Here is a 16,605-nt window from a genome sequence, read left to right on the forward strand (position 1 = left end):
TAGACCTGCAGCCATGTATGCTAGCCCCTTTTGGGTAGGAGATCTCAGTGTTGCAGATTGGAGACGAGTAGAGAGGTTACAGATCATCATGTTCTCCAGATTGATCAAAGCGAAGCCCACGGTACCGCATCAGATTATGCTCGCAGAGTTCGGAGCTACACCCCTAGCGCTAGATGCAGCATTTCAGTCAGTTACATACTTGCATAGGATCAGGGCACTCGGAGACTCAGCAGCAGGCAGAGCACGATTACCGTGGCTAGCACTGACATCCTCGCAGATGTTAGCAGAGAGAGGTCATACTTTTTGTTGGTACCACACACTCTCCACATGGCTCACCTCGTTGGGCTTAAATATGGATAGGCTGCCACCATTTCGATATAGCATAGATGCCCCTCGCCTCCCTCTCACTCAACATGAGCTCAGTCAGGTTATCAGGGCAGATTTGTTGCAGCTACACACGTTTCGCACTTGGGTTCATCCCACGGAGCTTCCTACAAAGATGGCCACATATCGTGACTATTTTCTCAGGATTTCAGAGGATGGCTTCATTATATCCCCAGGATATATCGGCGTTCATATGTCGCACTCACTCAGGATTGAGCTCAGGGTATCTTCCCACAGATTAGATGTTGAGGCCGGTAGGATGCGTCGTACAGCTACTGGACATAGACCCAGGCGAGAGACTAGGATATGCCCTTGTTGCACTATGGGGGAGGTGGAGACTGAGGAGCACTTTGTTTGCAGATGCCCTTTATATTATGAGATCCGTGCAGATTTCACTGTTTATTTGGGCACGGATTTGGACCTCTCTCTCGAATTATGGAGTATGAGGATCAGTATTGCTTAGCGTTGTTCATCAGGGAGATCACCAGATACAGAGAGAGATTCCTCAGAGAGCACCGTCGCATCCCTGCTAGAGACCTGGTTATTCATGAGGAGCAGGACGAGGCGCAGGACCATGAGCACAGAGATAGCCCATCTTGCCAGAGAGCACCAATGGTTCCACCCCGAGGATGTACATATGACATGATCCGGCAGCACCGCAGGATGATCTTACACAGAGGCCGTACCCGCCACTTTATTTCTAGACGACGGAGGATGATGGCAGATTTTTGGAGGAGATTGCTCCATGGAGACTCGGCACACTTGACACTTACCTAGATCTTCACACTCATGGCAGGAGGCATGTTGATGGCCATGACTTCCATCATTTCTTTGGATCACAGACCCCTTAGGGAAGACGATGTTCCTCATATTTCATATTTTACATTTTGTATCTAGGCATTTTTGGTACTCTATTTCATTTCATTTTGTATCTAGGATTTTTGTAGCCATTTTTGGCATCTTAGCTGTATTACGATGAGGCCACCTAGTTGGCGCATCGTTGATGATGTATTTTCCTTTCGGATGATTTTGTGTCCCATAGGCCATGTATGGCCTTCCGTGGACCTTTAATAAAATTTCTTTCTTTCTTTCTTTCTCTCTCTCTCTCTCTCTCTCTCTCTCCCCCCCTCTCTCTCTCTCTCTCTCTCTCTCTCTCTCTCTCTCTCTCTCTCTCTCTCTCGTCTTATTGTGCAAAATATCTATTCTTGAACATCTCTATCTCTCTCAGGGCAAGAAGAAGCATCTCAATTATCCGAACTCGATCACACTCCCTAGAAGTGGAGAAAAAAGCATGGAAGGAGTATCAAGGGAACAAAGACTCTGCCAACTATGCAACTTAGATGAAGTGGAAAATGAGGCACATGTTCTTTTGACATGTCCGCGATATGAGCATCTAAGAGAAGATTTCAGCAATGTCACGCAGCATCACAATAGTTTGGAGAGCTTGCTTTCCCATCCTCACCTCACAGCCTTGGGCAATTACATTACCAAGGTCCTTGCATACCGTGACCAATGTATTACACAGGTAGCAACATGCTAGCTGTCCACTCCACCCTTCTTCAAAGAAGGAGACTTTTTGTAACATTCCATTGGGTCCCATGGGTCGATTTCAGGCCCCCAGAGGACGATAATAATAGTTTCTTTCTTTCTTTCTTTCTTTCTCTCCCCCCTCCTCTCTCCCCTCTCTCTATTTCTCTCTCTCTGTTGTCACCTCTCTCTCTCTCTCTCTCTCTCTCTCTCTCTCTCTCTCTCCCTCCCTCCCCCCCCCTCTCTCTCTCTCTCTCTCTCTCTCTCTCTCTCTCTCTCTCTCTCTCTCTCTCCCTCTCTCTCTCTTTCTCTCTGTCTCTCTCTCTCTGTATCACCTCTCTCTCTCTCTCTCTCTCTCTCTCTCTCTCTCTCTCTCTCTCTCTCTCTTCCCCCCTGCGTCCCTCCGTCCGTCCGTCTGTCCCTCTCTCTCTCTCTCTCTCTCTCTCTCTCTCTCTCTCTCTCTCTCTCTCTCTCTCTCTCTCCCCCCTCCCCCCCCTCTTACTCTCTTACTCTCCTCCTCCCTCTTTTTTCTCACTTCCTCTCCTCTCTCTCCTCTATCTCTCCTCTCGCTTCTCTCTATCTTCTCAAAATATACATAATATAATATAATATAATATATTATATATATTATGCAATATCTTATTTAATGTAATATTTTAATAAATATTAAGTAATATATAATAGATTATGTCTTGTCTCGAGGGGTGTGTGTGTGTTAATATATATATATATATATATATAATGAGAGGAAAACATATAATTTAATATATTATAACAAATATTAAATAATACTCTCTCTCTCTCTCTCTCTCTCTCTCTCTCTCTCTCTCTCTCTCTCTCTCCTCCCTCTCCTCTTTCTCTCACTCTCTCTCTCCTCTCCATGTCTTTCTCTCCTCTGTCTCCTCTCCTCTCTCTCTCTCTCTCTCTCTCTCTCTCTCTCTCTCTCTCTCTCTCTCTCTCTGCGTGTCAGATTTTGAGGAGCACTCATGTCGTCTTCGCATCACACCGCTTCAGGTCTTGCAATCTACATAGCTCGACAAGTTCTGCTGCTCGTGCCATGCAGCACACTATGCCCCCTTCATCCATTTACTATGCCATGTGGCACGCTCTCCGAACACGCGACGGTGCCACACAGCACTCTAGCACACTCTGCCCCACAGATTGTGGCCGGTTCCCATTTAATACTCTGGTCTGGTCCCCCTCCAAATCTCTCCCGGTTGCTCTAGCCCCCTCCATATCTTTCCTTCGCATTGCCATGTGGTTGTGCCACTTCAGTAGCCCCATTGCGAGAGGACGTGTCGCGATGTGATTGGAGTTGTCGCCCGCTCATTTACTCCTTGTTGATTGTTCATCACGAAGTGCCATGCCATGTGGCACCTTCTTGGGTCTGACTCGCCGTGAGAGTCTCTCCCCCAATTCTCTCCTCACCCCGAACCTCCTCCTCTTCTCGAACCTCCCTCCTCCTCCCCCGAAGCTCTAGAAATCCTCCCCAAACCTCCATCACGAGGTCTGGTATTAGCCCCCTTAAGGAATATAAGAGAAGTCTAGAAATGGTGGGAAATATTACTTTTCCCCATGTTCCAAATTTCCCACCATATCATTACCCCTTTAGCTACGGCATACAAAAAAGAAACATGTGTGTCAACTAAGGCTATTTCAGTGGTCGTAGTTGCAACGTAAGTAGGAGAACCAAGCGGAGAAGATGGAGCCCGGACCATGAGGTCCGATGACGTGCCAATCGGGAGTTCAAGCTCTGGGGCAGCTCAGGGCTTTACATTGGTCACCTTGTATGGGAGCACTATTGGCACTCACAATTTCAATCAAACCCAAAACAAGATGAATGTACATTCAATAGGCTTGCCAACCACAAAATTGAATGCAACAAAGTAGAATGCTGGTAGGATGTACTCGTGGCTGCCCAAAAGATTGGTGGAGGAATTTTTGAAGATGCAGCACAAAAGATGCGGGCATGGAGATAGGGGCTAGGGGGAAGTGAGTGAATGAGAGAGAGAGAGAGAGAGAGACAGAGACAGAGACAGAGACAGAGACAGAGAGACAGAGAGAGATAGAGAGAGAAGGCAAAATAGGTGGGAATGAAAATAGTAATTCGAGCATCAACCAATGGATGCAATTCCCTTTAAGGAGAAAATCATCACTAGGCCCTTAGCTGGCCCAAAAATCAAACTTTAACAAAAAAATCACAAGCTCGATCACGACACGTGTGAAAGGAAATCACACATTTGATTTCACACCTGGCATCTTAGCAAGGCATATTATATTTGTTTTACATAGACTATGCGACCCGCGAGTTGCTTGCGGATGTAAAATACATTGGTATATGTGCCCAACTTCCATAATTCATCATTCTCCCTACCATTGCATCGCAGCTCCTCGTTGTCTAATCCTAGCTTTTAGCTATCAAGGTACACATCCTAGTAGAGACCCTAGCTACCAACATTTTCTTTCATCATCTCAGCCTCTGAAGAGCTCTTACATCCCTTAAGGCCTCCAACCTCTTTCATCATCTCAACCTCTGAAGAGCTCTTACATCCCTTGAGGCCTCCAACCTCTCCAAATTCATTCAGAAAGTCGCTCACAGCCGTAAACGTAACCCAATTCCTCCAAGCTCTCCCCCAGTACCACCACTAGTTACACATCTGGTGCATTATTAAGGGCCACCTACATGTTGCTAAGGCCTTAATCTATGGCCTTTGTGTTTCAAATGGCATCATTTCTTGCGAATGCCCAACGTCACATCTCTACAATGAAGTTAATCACAGCTCAGATGGACTTTTCGTGATGGAATTCCCCTTGTCAACCATGAAGTACTTCAATGGCAAGTTCTCTTTCATTACTACAGCATACAATGATCTTCTGGGCATCCAATTTAATGATTTGGTTTGCTTTTCTTTGAGCCACTCACTACACGACATGTATATCTTGGCGGCCCCCCAATTGATGCATGTTCTATGGTGGAAAGCGATCATGCAAACTGCTCTCTAGGTGCTGCTCCTACCCTGCTATACATTAATCCACCTTACCAGGTCTCTAGCATAACCCACGGTGCTTTGTCCCTTCTTGAACAAAGTCCTACACCATCGACTGGATGATGTCTATGATTGCATCCAGAATGGCTATCTCACCTGGGATGCCCTCGCCAAAATCTCGATCCATGAAAATGCCATTTGCACGTGGGAATCAGCTCCATTTTGACAATGTCTCACAGTGCCTCATTCTTCTGCACTATGTTCTACTAAATGGCCATGAAATCAATTTGGGAGTAGTTTAAACCTAGCATTTTGACATGATGATTGGATTGCTTGTGAAATCACAACATTCTTTGCATCTTTCCAAAGATTTCATCAATCTTTCTGACAACCTTCATCCTCCGTGATTTATTGTGTGGCCAAGCCCTCCTCAATTTGGGCATGCACCAGCCCCTTAATCCAACCCACGACCTCGTCTATAGCTGGGCAACTTCAAAATAATCTAGATGAAGGCTCATACCATGCATTCCAACTCACTATACAACTAAGTACCACAGAAAGAATTTGGATCTTTGTACATAAAATCTTTAAAGTTTGGAATATCTAGGACATATGTGTTGTAATATGAGTCTCCTAACCTAATTGAATTGGATAAGTCTCACAAGAGATCAATCGTTGCATAAACTCAAATTCATAAGTAAAATGGTAGAAGTTGCTAAGCAAATAACATAATTAAAAAGTTGATCTGAGCTAGGGGAGGGGTGAGGCTAGCAAAGAGGGGAGACAAGCTAGGAGGCTAGCGCATAGTCTGGTTCCTTCATTTTGTGAAAATATATTTTATGCTCTCTTGCATCCAAAAATTGAGCCATTGATTTCAAGTGCCTATCGTATACCAGTGATCTAGATAGGTATGATTGTCATCGAACAATAATGTCACGAGGGCATCTTACTACCATAGAACTTGTGAAAGTTTGAAAATTTGAAGAGAACACGTGAGAAAGCCAAAATGGATTGCATTACTGTGAAATACAATGTGAGGGGTTGTACCTATGAGAGAGTTGCTACCTCGCTAAGTGCTATAGTAGAAAAGACTCTTAGTATGAATTTCCACATATATGTGGGCCTCCCAAGGGTCTCTTGTATCATGCTCAAAATTTGGGGTCGTAATTAATAATATTCACTTTTTCTCTCTATTGCATTTACCCCCCCCCCCTTTATTAAACTTTACCGAACATATTCCCCTTTAAAACACCTATTAACTTTGGGACAAAACTTTCTATTAATAGTGTTAATAGGTGTTTTAAATGCTAGGTGAAGTTTTGTCCCATATTCTTTCAAGGTAGTTTGTAAATGGCTTATTCCCATCTTCCTTACATAGTTTTTCCTAGTTTGCATACTATTTTATGACACTTCTTAACTATGGGCATCCTCATAATCAAGAAAATTGTGCCAAGTCATGCAAAAAAATTTGTATTTTCTCTTGAACGAGGGGGGAGTGCATTAGTTGTTCCAAGAAACCATTGAGACTCCATTATTCTAGGATCGACATTCAGCAAGAAAGTGTCATTTCCAATGTTAGAGCCAATATCGCTCTTTGTTTTTTCTAAATAGCATTGAATATGGAAGAAGAAGAATCATGACAAAACATTCAATAAGAATATTTTCTACTTCATGAGGTTGGAGCTAAATAAAACCTCCATTTTCTTACAATAAGAATATATTTCTTTTTTATGAGGTTCAAGCTAGATAGAACCTCCATTTTCTTTTACAATAAGTATGAGAGTGGAACATTAAAAGTTATGTTGTGCTAACCTTTGTTGCTCCTTGCCTACCATGTTTAGATTGTTCAAGCTTCGATCTATGACTATCTTCTTGATGACAATGCCTACTACATAGAGCTAGGAACTCAAAGCCTCTCAATGTCAATTACACCTTTTCATTGGTTGTGTTTAGAATTCCACACAAACCTCATGGGCATCAAGTTTAGCTGGAATCCTTCCTAGCCATGGCATAGTTTAATAAATAAAAATATGTTTTGCTTTATCACAGTTGATGGTCCATTGTGCCTTTGTTGAGGTACTTAAAGATCATTTTCACTAGTTTCCAATTATGCTCACATGGTTTTGCCATGAACTAACTAAGCAAACCTATCGCATAACATGTATTTGATTTGGTTCTTATAAAAATAATCAAATTGCTAACTACTTGCCAATATAATGTAGTTTATTGGAATTGCTTACTCTCAATCTTAAAGGTATCGCAATTTCAATTGGAGGGTTGACAGGTTTGCAATTAGTCACATCAAAATGTTTGAGCATCTCACCAAATAAAGATCCCATCTTTTTTTATAATGATCTCAATGCCCAATATGTGATGCAATTTTGACAAATCTCTCATGTCGAATCACTTACTCAAGGCTTCCTTGAATTAATGTATCATGTTCGGGTTGTTGCATGCAATGATTATCAAATTCCATTTTGATTCAAGTATATACATCAATTTTGTTGTACTAACTTCTTACATATTGCTTCAAATGATAAAGTGTTTCCTTAAGTTCACATACCATATGTTATTTTCCTTCCAACTCAAAACCTAGTGGTTCTTGCATGTTTATTTCTTCCTATTAATCCCCATTAAGAAAAGCTGACTTGACATCCATTTGATGAACATACAATTCCAAAGTGCATACAATTAACAATAGCAATCTAATTGTCTTCATCTCTAATTAGTTAGTGGGGCAAAAGTTTCATCAAAATCTAGTCCTTCCTATTGAGAATAATCTTTTGCAATAATGTGTTGCCTTGCATCTTTCCACAATGCCATCTGCATTCAATTTAAATTTGTAACCCCATCTACAACCAACCATGTTTCTAGTTAGACGTGGATCCATAAGTTTGTATTAACTTTTTTTTCATAATGTCTTCATAGACTTCATCCATGGCTTGAATCCATTGTTGTTGTTGGAATGCTTATTAAAAAGGTTCTAGATCTTTGATATTTTTTGCTAAGCAACACAAACCTTGATGTCTTAGTTTCTTGTAATCGACAACGCCATTTGCTTCTTCCACTAGCTTTCTCAGCCATCTTCATTGAGTTTTTAATGTCAATATGGGCTAATCAACTTTTCTTCATAGAGGAGAAGTTGATGACTCTAATGTCTCAGATTAGGGCTAGCATGGAGTCACATCTCTAAAGTCCTATTCTTCATGCATCTCCTTCATTGCCTCGACTATTTGTTCAACCACATCATGTAACTGTTATATCCTTTTATCGGATTTTTTCCCAACTGCATGTCCTCTATTGGGATAGGGTGTATAATTTCCTTTGGTATTTCTTCAATCATAAAATCTTGAAATTAGAACATGTTCATTGTTGTCAAATTGTATAGCTTGTATTCCTCCTTCCAATGTCTATCCAACAAAATGCATTTTTCATTTTTTGATACAAACTTGTTCCTTGTCCTTCTAGATACAAGTATATGCTATTGAACCAGATACTTTGGGGCATCCCACTATTTCCTCTACTCCTATATATGCTTCCTCTTGTGTCATACATTTTAGTGTACAACTGTAAGCAATTAATTAAATACGCTATGATTTTTATAGCTTTTGCATACATCCTTCACCAAATTGGATATTCAATTATCAAACCTTTGATGCCACAATTTGCTTCATTGTGAGCAATTGTTCATATTGTCATGCCAAGTTGCATCAATGTTAGCCTTGTGTAGTAACATGCCATCTCTTACACCATGTGTTAGAATTCCCTCCTGACTAAGGACCTTGATATTTGATCACGGATCCTTGGCACAGGTATCAAATTATTGGCTAGTGTTGGTAGATATAACAGTGAACCAGTGGAGTTCTATGTTGGGTAGACTCTACTTGTATTCATTGTCGTTCTATTGAAGAGTCTATCCAACATTGCTTATGGGACTACAAATGGCAAGGATCATCTAGAAGGGGATTACTAAACTTTTAAGCACCTTTATCTTATCTCCCTTCTTCGTGACCTAGGGCTCAATGGCTTGGATTTCTCTTTCAAGGTTTTTATGAGAGACATGACTCTTCTTGGGATCTCTTGGTGTGATGACATTGGGTTGAGTGTGAATGATGCTCCTTGTTTTCCTTACAGACCTACACATGCCTCTATGGATGCTTTTTGGGAGATTCTAGAGAGCATTTAACTATGGAAATTTTGGAGATCTAGATGCACAAAGGCCTTGAAACATCTAGCCTTCACACACATTGGCCTACATTTGGACAGATACTATAGACACCTTGCAGGCCATTTGGGTGAGCATACAAGGGTGTGCTTAAGTAGCTTCAGCCAAGAGGATTGTTTTCCTTAGGGAGTGGAGTGGCTCCCCATTTTTCTCTGAGTCCTCTAGAGGCTTGAGGTGGCACTTTTACCTTCAACATTGGATTTCTCTTGTTCTCTTGCATGAGCTTGGTTTTGCCCATTTAGGGTATTTGTTTTCTCGTGCCTTGCATGCTAAAATTTTGTTCTTGGAGCTTCTTTCATACTGAATTAAAGTATTTTATGTACAAAAAAATAAAATCACTATGAAATTTTTGATGCCTTCAAAAGGTAATTTTATATCACCAGCAAGGTATAGTAAGGGCTTAGTTTATTTGAATCAATCTTTTTCAAAACTCTTATGCACAAATGCTTGTGAATCTATGTACCAAATCTCTATGTTAGATTATTTAGTAGCTAAGAATATTGATTGTGCTTTTAGGGATGTATGACATATTCCATTATCAAGGTTGACATTAATATTGTTACAATGCATTTGGCACAAATGAGGATAACTCTTTTGCTTGAATTATTCCCTCCAATAACTTATTCTAATACTTAATTAGGGAATTTTGAAATTTTTATACAATTTGGAAATTCCCAATATGGTTAAGATTTGGCCACATTGTCAAATATTAACCCTAACTTGAAGCTAGAATCTGCCTTAAATACTATATTAGGGAATCCTCCCAAGTTCCACTTTTAAATAAGGCATTACAATTGAGCCACATGGTCAATATTTGAAAGTGAGATTTTAGAGATGTTCAAATTCTCTAATATATTGTTTTCTACATTTGATTGTTGCTAATGGTCATTATTGAAAACAAGTGAAATACCATGCATGGTATTTACCATGTACTTGATTGTTGCAAATGTCATTATTGAAAATAAGTGAAATACCATGCATGCTCTTGTAACACCTTGTTCTTTTGCTGAGCTATACAATTTGCCAATTCCTCTACGGCACATGCATAAGTGAAGTGCCCTACATGTTCTTGATAAGCTACACAATTGTTCAATGCCTCTATTGCATGTGCATACTGTTTTTTTGGCTTGAATTGATGTTGAATGCCTTTTGGATTTAATATAAAATCTCTTGCAATCTAACCTTCTTTTCCATGATTATAGAATATCACCTTTGTCTTGTGTTGATGATTATGATTGTTGCTTTGCAAGTACTATTGATTAGGTTGACCTTTGTGGCCTTTATGTTGATGATCATACCCCTCAGATTTTTTCCCATGGTTATTGAATTGTAAAATTTCCTACCCTTGCTTTTGGATTTGTGTTGTACCTTAAGGCTCTGGTTACATGTATTCCATCAAGTGCATCTCTTCTTCCTCCTTTGACCAAAATTGCAACAAGTGATTCTCTTTTTCTCTAGCAATAGCTACAACCTTAATGTTCTCATATGATGAGGCTAGACTTATGAGAATCTTCTATACACATTTTTTGCCTTGATTTCTTGTTCTCTAGCAATAGCTACAACCTTGATGTTCTCATATGAGGCTAGATTTGAGGATGTACTCTACAAATTTTTCATCTTCTATGTGGAGACAATCTCTATGATTTTAGCATGTGTCGAGTGTTCAATGATAGATTCACCTTCTCAAGTTGGTCAATTTTGACTTCAAGTTCAACCTATTCACCAATGAATTCCCCTAAAAAATTGTTGCCAAATTTGCCCAAGTACGTATTGCAAGAGCTAGGTTCATTGCTTGTTCAAAGGATGTGTCTTTTAAGCACGCTACAAGGTTGCATGATGCCTTGCTAGTCCTCATCATACACTCAACTTTTAGTACCTTTTTCATCTTATGCCACTATGGTACCTAAGATGAGACTGAGCAACATCCTACCCGCTATGAAGCACTTAACTCTATAGTTTTAGATGTGATAGTTGTTCTCATAAAAGATCATGTCTTGGAAACTTGTATGTCAATTGTCGATGCCCCCTCTCAATGGTGAACACTCTTTTGTGCATATGTCCTCAAAATATTGAGTATTTGCTCATTGCCCTTGATTATGGAACCCCAGTCTTGAGATTTTGATAGATGCCAAAATGGTATGTGAATTATTATGTTTGATGCAAGTTAACTTTTAAATCCCACAAACACATCAAACTTTGTCAAGGATTTCTTCTTGTTGTTGTTGCAGACTTTCTATTACTCTGAATCTATTCTTTTTGGATGTTTGGAATCCACCTTGTAATGGCCTTGAGGAACCTTTGATATATAATTTTACAATTCTTTTAATGTACGTGTCCAAAGGTGCTTTGGGAATAATTTATGTGAAGCTTGGGATATCTTATTTTATATTGCAATAGCCTTTGCAACAATGAAAACATACTTTGAATTGCTTTAGGGATTTATAGTACTCGAGTGACGCTTAATGATATATAGAAGCTTGGAAGTATAAAAGAGAATGCTTTGATTGCTCTATAATGGGTAGGTGAGTGAGGGCCAGTGTGCATACCATTGAATCTTGGCCCTGCAAACCCATGCATGATTTTGTGCATATTACGCCCATCTTCACTCTATAGTTACCTGTGTGGAGAAATTGACTTAAGGATAGGATTGAGTAAGGATATATGATGTAGGCTCCAGAAATATAGGGTGATTGCATTGCTCAAGTCAACGAGTGATGTGTCCACGTGCAAGTTGTTACTTGTCTTCACTCGAGTCTTTTTTATTCACATGGAGCTCTTCTTCCACATCATTGTATCACCTAGATCTAGCTATCTTTAGATCTATTGATCCATAGACCTTTGGGGTGATATGACCTCGTGGGTCTCTGTCGTGATGTGACTTGTACTTGTTATTCCATCTAAGGTTCTTGAGCCCTTGAGGATCTTAGATGTGCTTATCCACCTTGAATTCTCTTCTTATATCACGTGGGTTTTCACCATCTATTAGAACAAACTTAAGCCCCTTGCAATTGACCAGCCTTATCACTAGTTGCCTTGACTCGTAATGCCTTTAAAGTTGAGCGTTTGATCTCCCTATGTATTCAACCTTGTATTAGCACCTTTTCTCTTGTTTGGATATTTGAATCCCCTCAATGTTGGATGGATAAGTTTGAAGCTACCTGAGGACATTCTTGCCTCCACATATTATTAGGCTATACAACCACTTGTGAGATCTTTCCTAAATATCCTCCTCCAAGATTCGTTGATTCTTCATCCTCCATGTACTCTATTTCCTATCGCTCAAATGCTCTTGTGAGCTTTGAGAACCGTCACAAGAAACGACCTAAAAATGTATATTTGTTCATGAAAAATGAGACTTAAATAGAAGCAAAGCTAGGGCAATATCCATGTCTCCATTTTTTATGAAGCTTGATCCCTATTTACATCTAATAGGCTTCTTTTCCTCTAGAAAATCATTAGTTGACTATGTTTTGTCCCTAAATCCATAATATGTTGCCATTTATTAACTTGATATGTTTCTCGAAGGAGGTTGGTCCATCAATTTCTATGATATTGTTTATAAATGCAAAGCTACTCTTGTAAGCCCATCTTTCAAGTTATTTTATTTCATGGAAAGATTTCTTAGTGTTATCATGGAACTTTATGCAATTTATTCAAATAACTATAGCTACAACAACATCATCATTTCACATATTTCCTATTTCCCTTTGCTTTGTGTATCACTTAGGAGACAATAAGCCACTAGATCATATATTGTCTTTACCCTAGTTTCTTGATTGTAGCCAGTAAAAGCTTACTTGATTGATTTGATGACAATTTTGTTCATGAGTGCATCTAGCACAAGAGATAAGCAAGAAAGCCAAATACTCTCAAAGGCTAGACACTGGTAAATCCGTTTTCTAGTGTAATGTTTTGCACAATAGCCATTGGACTTTTGTTCATTTGCAACTTCACATTGCTCTCAAGAGTTATTTGAGCAATGTTATTGCAAACTAATTCAAGGCACTTTCATCAATCAACAACGTTTTGAGATACATGCAACCATGATGGAAGGAAAATGGTGAAGAAATCATTCAAGCAATCTAAGATATCTTTGCACTCATATGTAGGAGCACATCTAGAACATCAATTACATGTTGCAGGTCTCCTTTTGCAATCTATAATGTCATGATCTCAAGCTTCAACATTTTGAATTTGAGATTGATGCCATATGAGTCAACACTTAGCCTAGATTTAAATACACGAGCTAATGCTCCCAATGGAGAACTTCCAACCCAGAAATGCCTGAACACCTAGAGGTCTTGTCCATGGCATGATCCTACCCATGTGGGCCAAGCAAATTTGCATAGCCCTCCCACAAAAGTAGGACTGCAAGGCAAACTTGAATTCCATGTAGCCCAGCCAAGGTAGTTCTTTCAGGTTGTAGTTCAATCTAAGAGGAAGGTGCCCCAATTGGATGTAGCTTCAGGGGTCCACATGAGTTCAATTAAAATCATTATTTTAGATCGTAGTGTTTGCAAGCCTCGTAGACAATTAAAGCCCAATGTGAGAGGTGTACTTGAATAATGTGAACTGAGGTTCTACACACTTATGACAAATAGAAGAGAAAAAAGGCATTGAGCCTTTTTGAGGGAATTGTAGATGGATAGCCATTTCTAAACACAATGAAGGTGTCCATAATCCTACCTATCTACAAGAGACAACTAAAACATCATAATGGGTAATAGAGTGCAAAGCAGACCTCACATTTGCAAGACATAATACTCACCATTGGAAGGAAAGGAACTAATACAAAAGAATGCTAACATGAGGAGTGTAATGTAAACCAACAAACTAAAGAGGAAAGAGCAACACAACTTTATTTGAAACATATGGCCTTTCATGGACCGAGCATGCACCCCCATAGGACCCCAAAATTTGAAGACAATTGCCTCAAAGCTTTTTGAAGGAATACAATATACTGAAATGGAGACTGTGATGCGAAAAAACACAACCACCTCCAAGATTCATCTAAAAAGCGTATCATGCATAGATCTTCCTAACGAACACAGAGGACGAAATGAGAAAAAGGACAAAGTCTAGGCTTAAGCAAGCAATTGGGATAGGCTCATTACCTCCATAGATGAAAGAACTTAGATGATAGGCCAGGGCAAGCTCCAAGACAAAGAGCTCCACAAGTAGTGTAGTAGACTGAAGCTCATAAAGGATTCAAGCCAACTAGTTGAAGGCACACTAATAAGGCTAGCACAAAGTTTATCAAGAAGCAATAAAAAGAAAGAACATCTCTCAACGTCATATAGATCAAGGATCCAGGTGGTGCCAAGTGCCTTAATGAGGTCCCAAAGAACCAAAAATTGGTATTAGGATAGGTAAATTTAATATATTAAATGAGGCTTGTTGAAGTCAAAGCAGCCCCTATAGTGAAGTGAATCTAGGGGCCCTATAGATTCCTACATATAATGTATGTATCGTGAAGTGTATCTCGGTAGAACGTATAACCTAAGGGCCTTTACAGACCAAGCGCCTAAGTGTGGGCACAAGAGCGTGCCTTGACATGGCTGCCACTTTGCATCCTTACATTGGTTGGACAAAAAGGGGAGCGCCCATTAGCATGGGTAGCCTCAATCCTGCCCCCAAAATCACATTGACAGTGGGTTTCAAATCCTTGCGCTGTAATTATAATGAACAGAAGAGATTGTCACACTTTGTTAAGAAAGGAGCCTAGTATGTGTGTAACCACAGATTGCCCGCCCCTTCTCTGGCTCAGAGGGCACTCGGTAAGGGAAGAAAAATGAATCTAATAATAAGGGAGGATTCACAAATGTCCGCACATCCTTTGGACATGGTTGCCTTTGAGTAGTATTTGTGTCATAGAATGTGGAGATTGTTTGACGAGCTATGGACAGCGAGCTATGGACAGTATTTGTTGAGCTAGTAGAGAACTTTTGGTTCAATGGCCCACTTTTTGAGATGTCCAAAGCCTAGGTGGCCTTGGGAGGCCACTCATCCAATTCTTTAGTGGATAACAGAAACTTTTTGAATGGCATATTAAAGTCTGCCATGTGGGAAGTATGCCCTACAATTTGTTGCTAGGGTTGGTCGGCTTTTCATTTAATGGACTATAGACGATCATCATCTCCCTCATGGCCTCCACCTTAAACTTCACTCCTTATCACTTTCCCCGTTCTCCTTTTTAGCTCCCTTTGTCCATCTCCTTCTCCCACCTCTCAAATACCATACCTCTCTCTCTCTATATATATATCCCACTTCTATCCTTTTCACTCTCTTGCTCACCCTCCTTCCTTGCCTTATTATCCTCCCTTCATCCTTCTTCCTTATCCTTCCAAGTGCGATTCGCTTGTCCCTTGGATATCGTGTCACTCTATATCATGTCACTCTTCCTTCCCCTCTCCACACCCTTCACATTAGCAATTTTCGTTCTAGGGATCAGTTCCTTCATCCTTACCTCCCTTACCTCATTTCAATCCTTTCCGATTCTATTTCAAAGCCATGGGCGGATGCTTGTGAATCTTATCCAAGGCTATTTATAGATTGAATGGCGTCTGTCATTGGGTAGCCATTCTAACTAATGCGAGAGCTAGGTTTCAGCCCATTACACACTGAATGCCGAAGCTGCAAACCTTCCTTCATACGTGAATGCCACTTATGCTTGGGGAGACATATTCCATGGACACACAAGCTTGACTGCCCAATGATGGGCACAGGGTAATCCATCTAATCATAGGTTGTTCGAGCGTACAAACTTCCTGGTAAGTAGCCAATCCATTACACACCGAAGACTAAATGGGCACTTCAAGAAAATTTAAAGCAGGTTCGGGTGGGCAGTGTGTGTGTGTGAAGGGTTTGCCCATGACAAACCTGCCCATCTCATTTATTTAGGTGTGCCATCAACAAAGAGTTGTTGGGAAGCTTCTATGGGAGCCTAATCATAATCATTAACCCTTGGGGGAAAGGAAATGAGAGGGGTACCAACTAACTTTCAGCTGAAATGCCTTTTCGCGTGCAAGGCAACATCTACTGCTACTGCCCGCATCTCGTAACTCGCCATATCATATCACGCCATCCTCGCATTTGCCACCTTACATTGTTACAAAACAGGGCAGCCGCATCACCCCAGCGACGTACGAAACAACAATCCTGAGCTCTTTCTGCCTTGTACCTCACCTCTGTTCGCTTTAAGCAGCTTCTCTCGCGCACAACAGTCCTTGGATTGATCGCAAACTTTGATGTTGCTGGTTGTTTGCTGCATGCTCGTCTAAGCCTCTCATCATGACGGAGCCTGTAGACTGGGCGCCCTATGCTAGCGATGGCGAGGAATTTAGAATGCTTGCCCCGATGGGGATGACGTATTGCCTCACGACTGATGATATTTTTGGAGCGAAACCCAATCCCTCCATTAGACGATATCTGCATGCCGACGTAAGTACAACTGTTGCCGACTATTAGACAGCCCTTCTCCTC

The 16,605-nt window shown here is 40.6% G+C and overlaps 1 protein-coding gene across 1 annotated transcript in view; it reads left to right on the forward strand.

Annotated features, from left to right (window-relative positions):
• Positions 1 to 16,413: 16,413 nt before the first annotated feature.
• The window catches only part of LOC147886231 (uncharacterized), a 352,191-nt gene continuing 351,999 nt past the window's right edge, over positions 16,414 to 16,605 (forward strand). Inside the window, exon 1 of the mRNA XM_087395069.1 lies at positions 16,414 to 16,563. Coding sequence (XP_087251195.1) covers positions 16,414 to 16,563 — 150 coding nt within the window. The remainder of the gene's footprint in view (positions 16,564 to 16,605) is intronic.

This window comes from Dipteris shenzhenensis, chromosome 24 (assembly GCF_047967505.1).
Source record: "Dipteris shenzhenensis isolate YYH24624 ecotype China chromosome 24, Dip_SZ_1.0, whole genome shotgun sequence".
NCBI lineage: Eukaryota > Viridiplantae > Streptophyta > Polypodiopsida > Gleicheniales > Dipteridaceae > Dipteris > Dipteris shenzhenensis.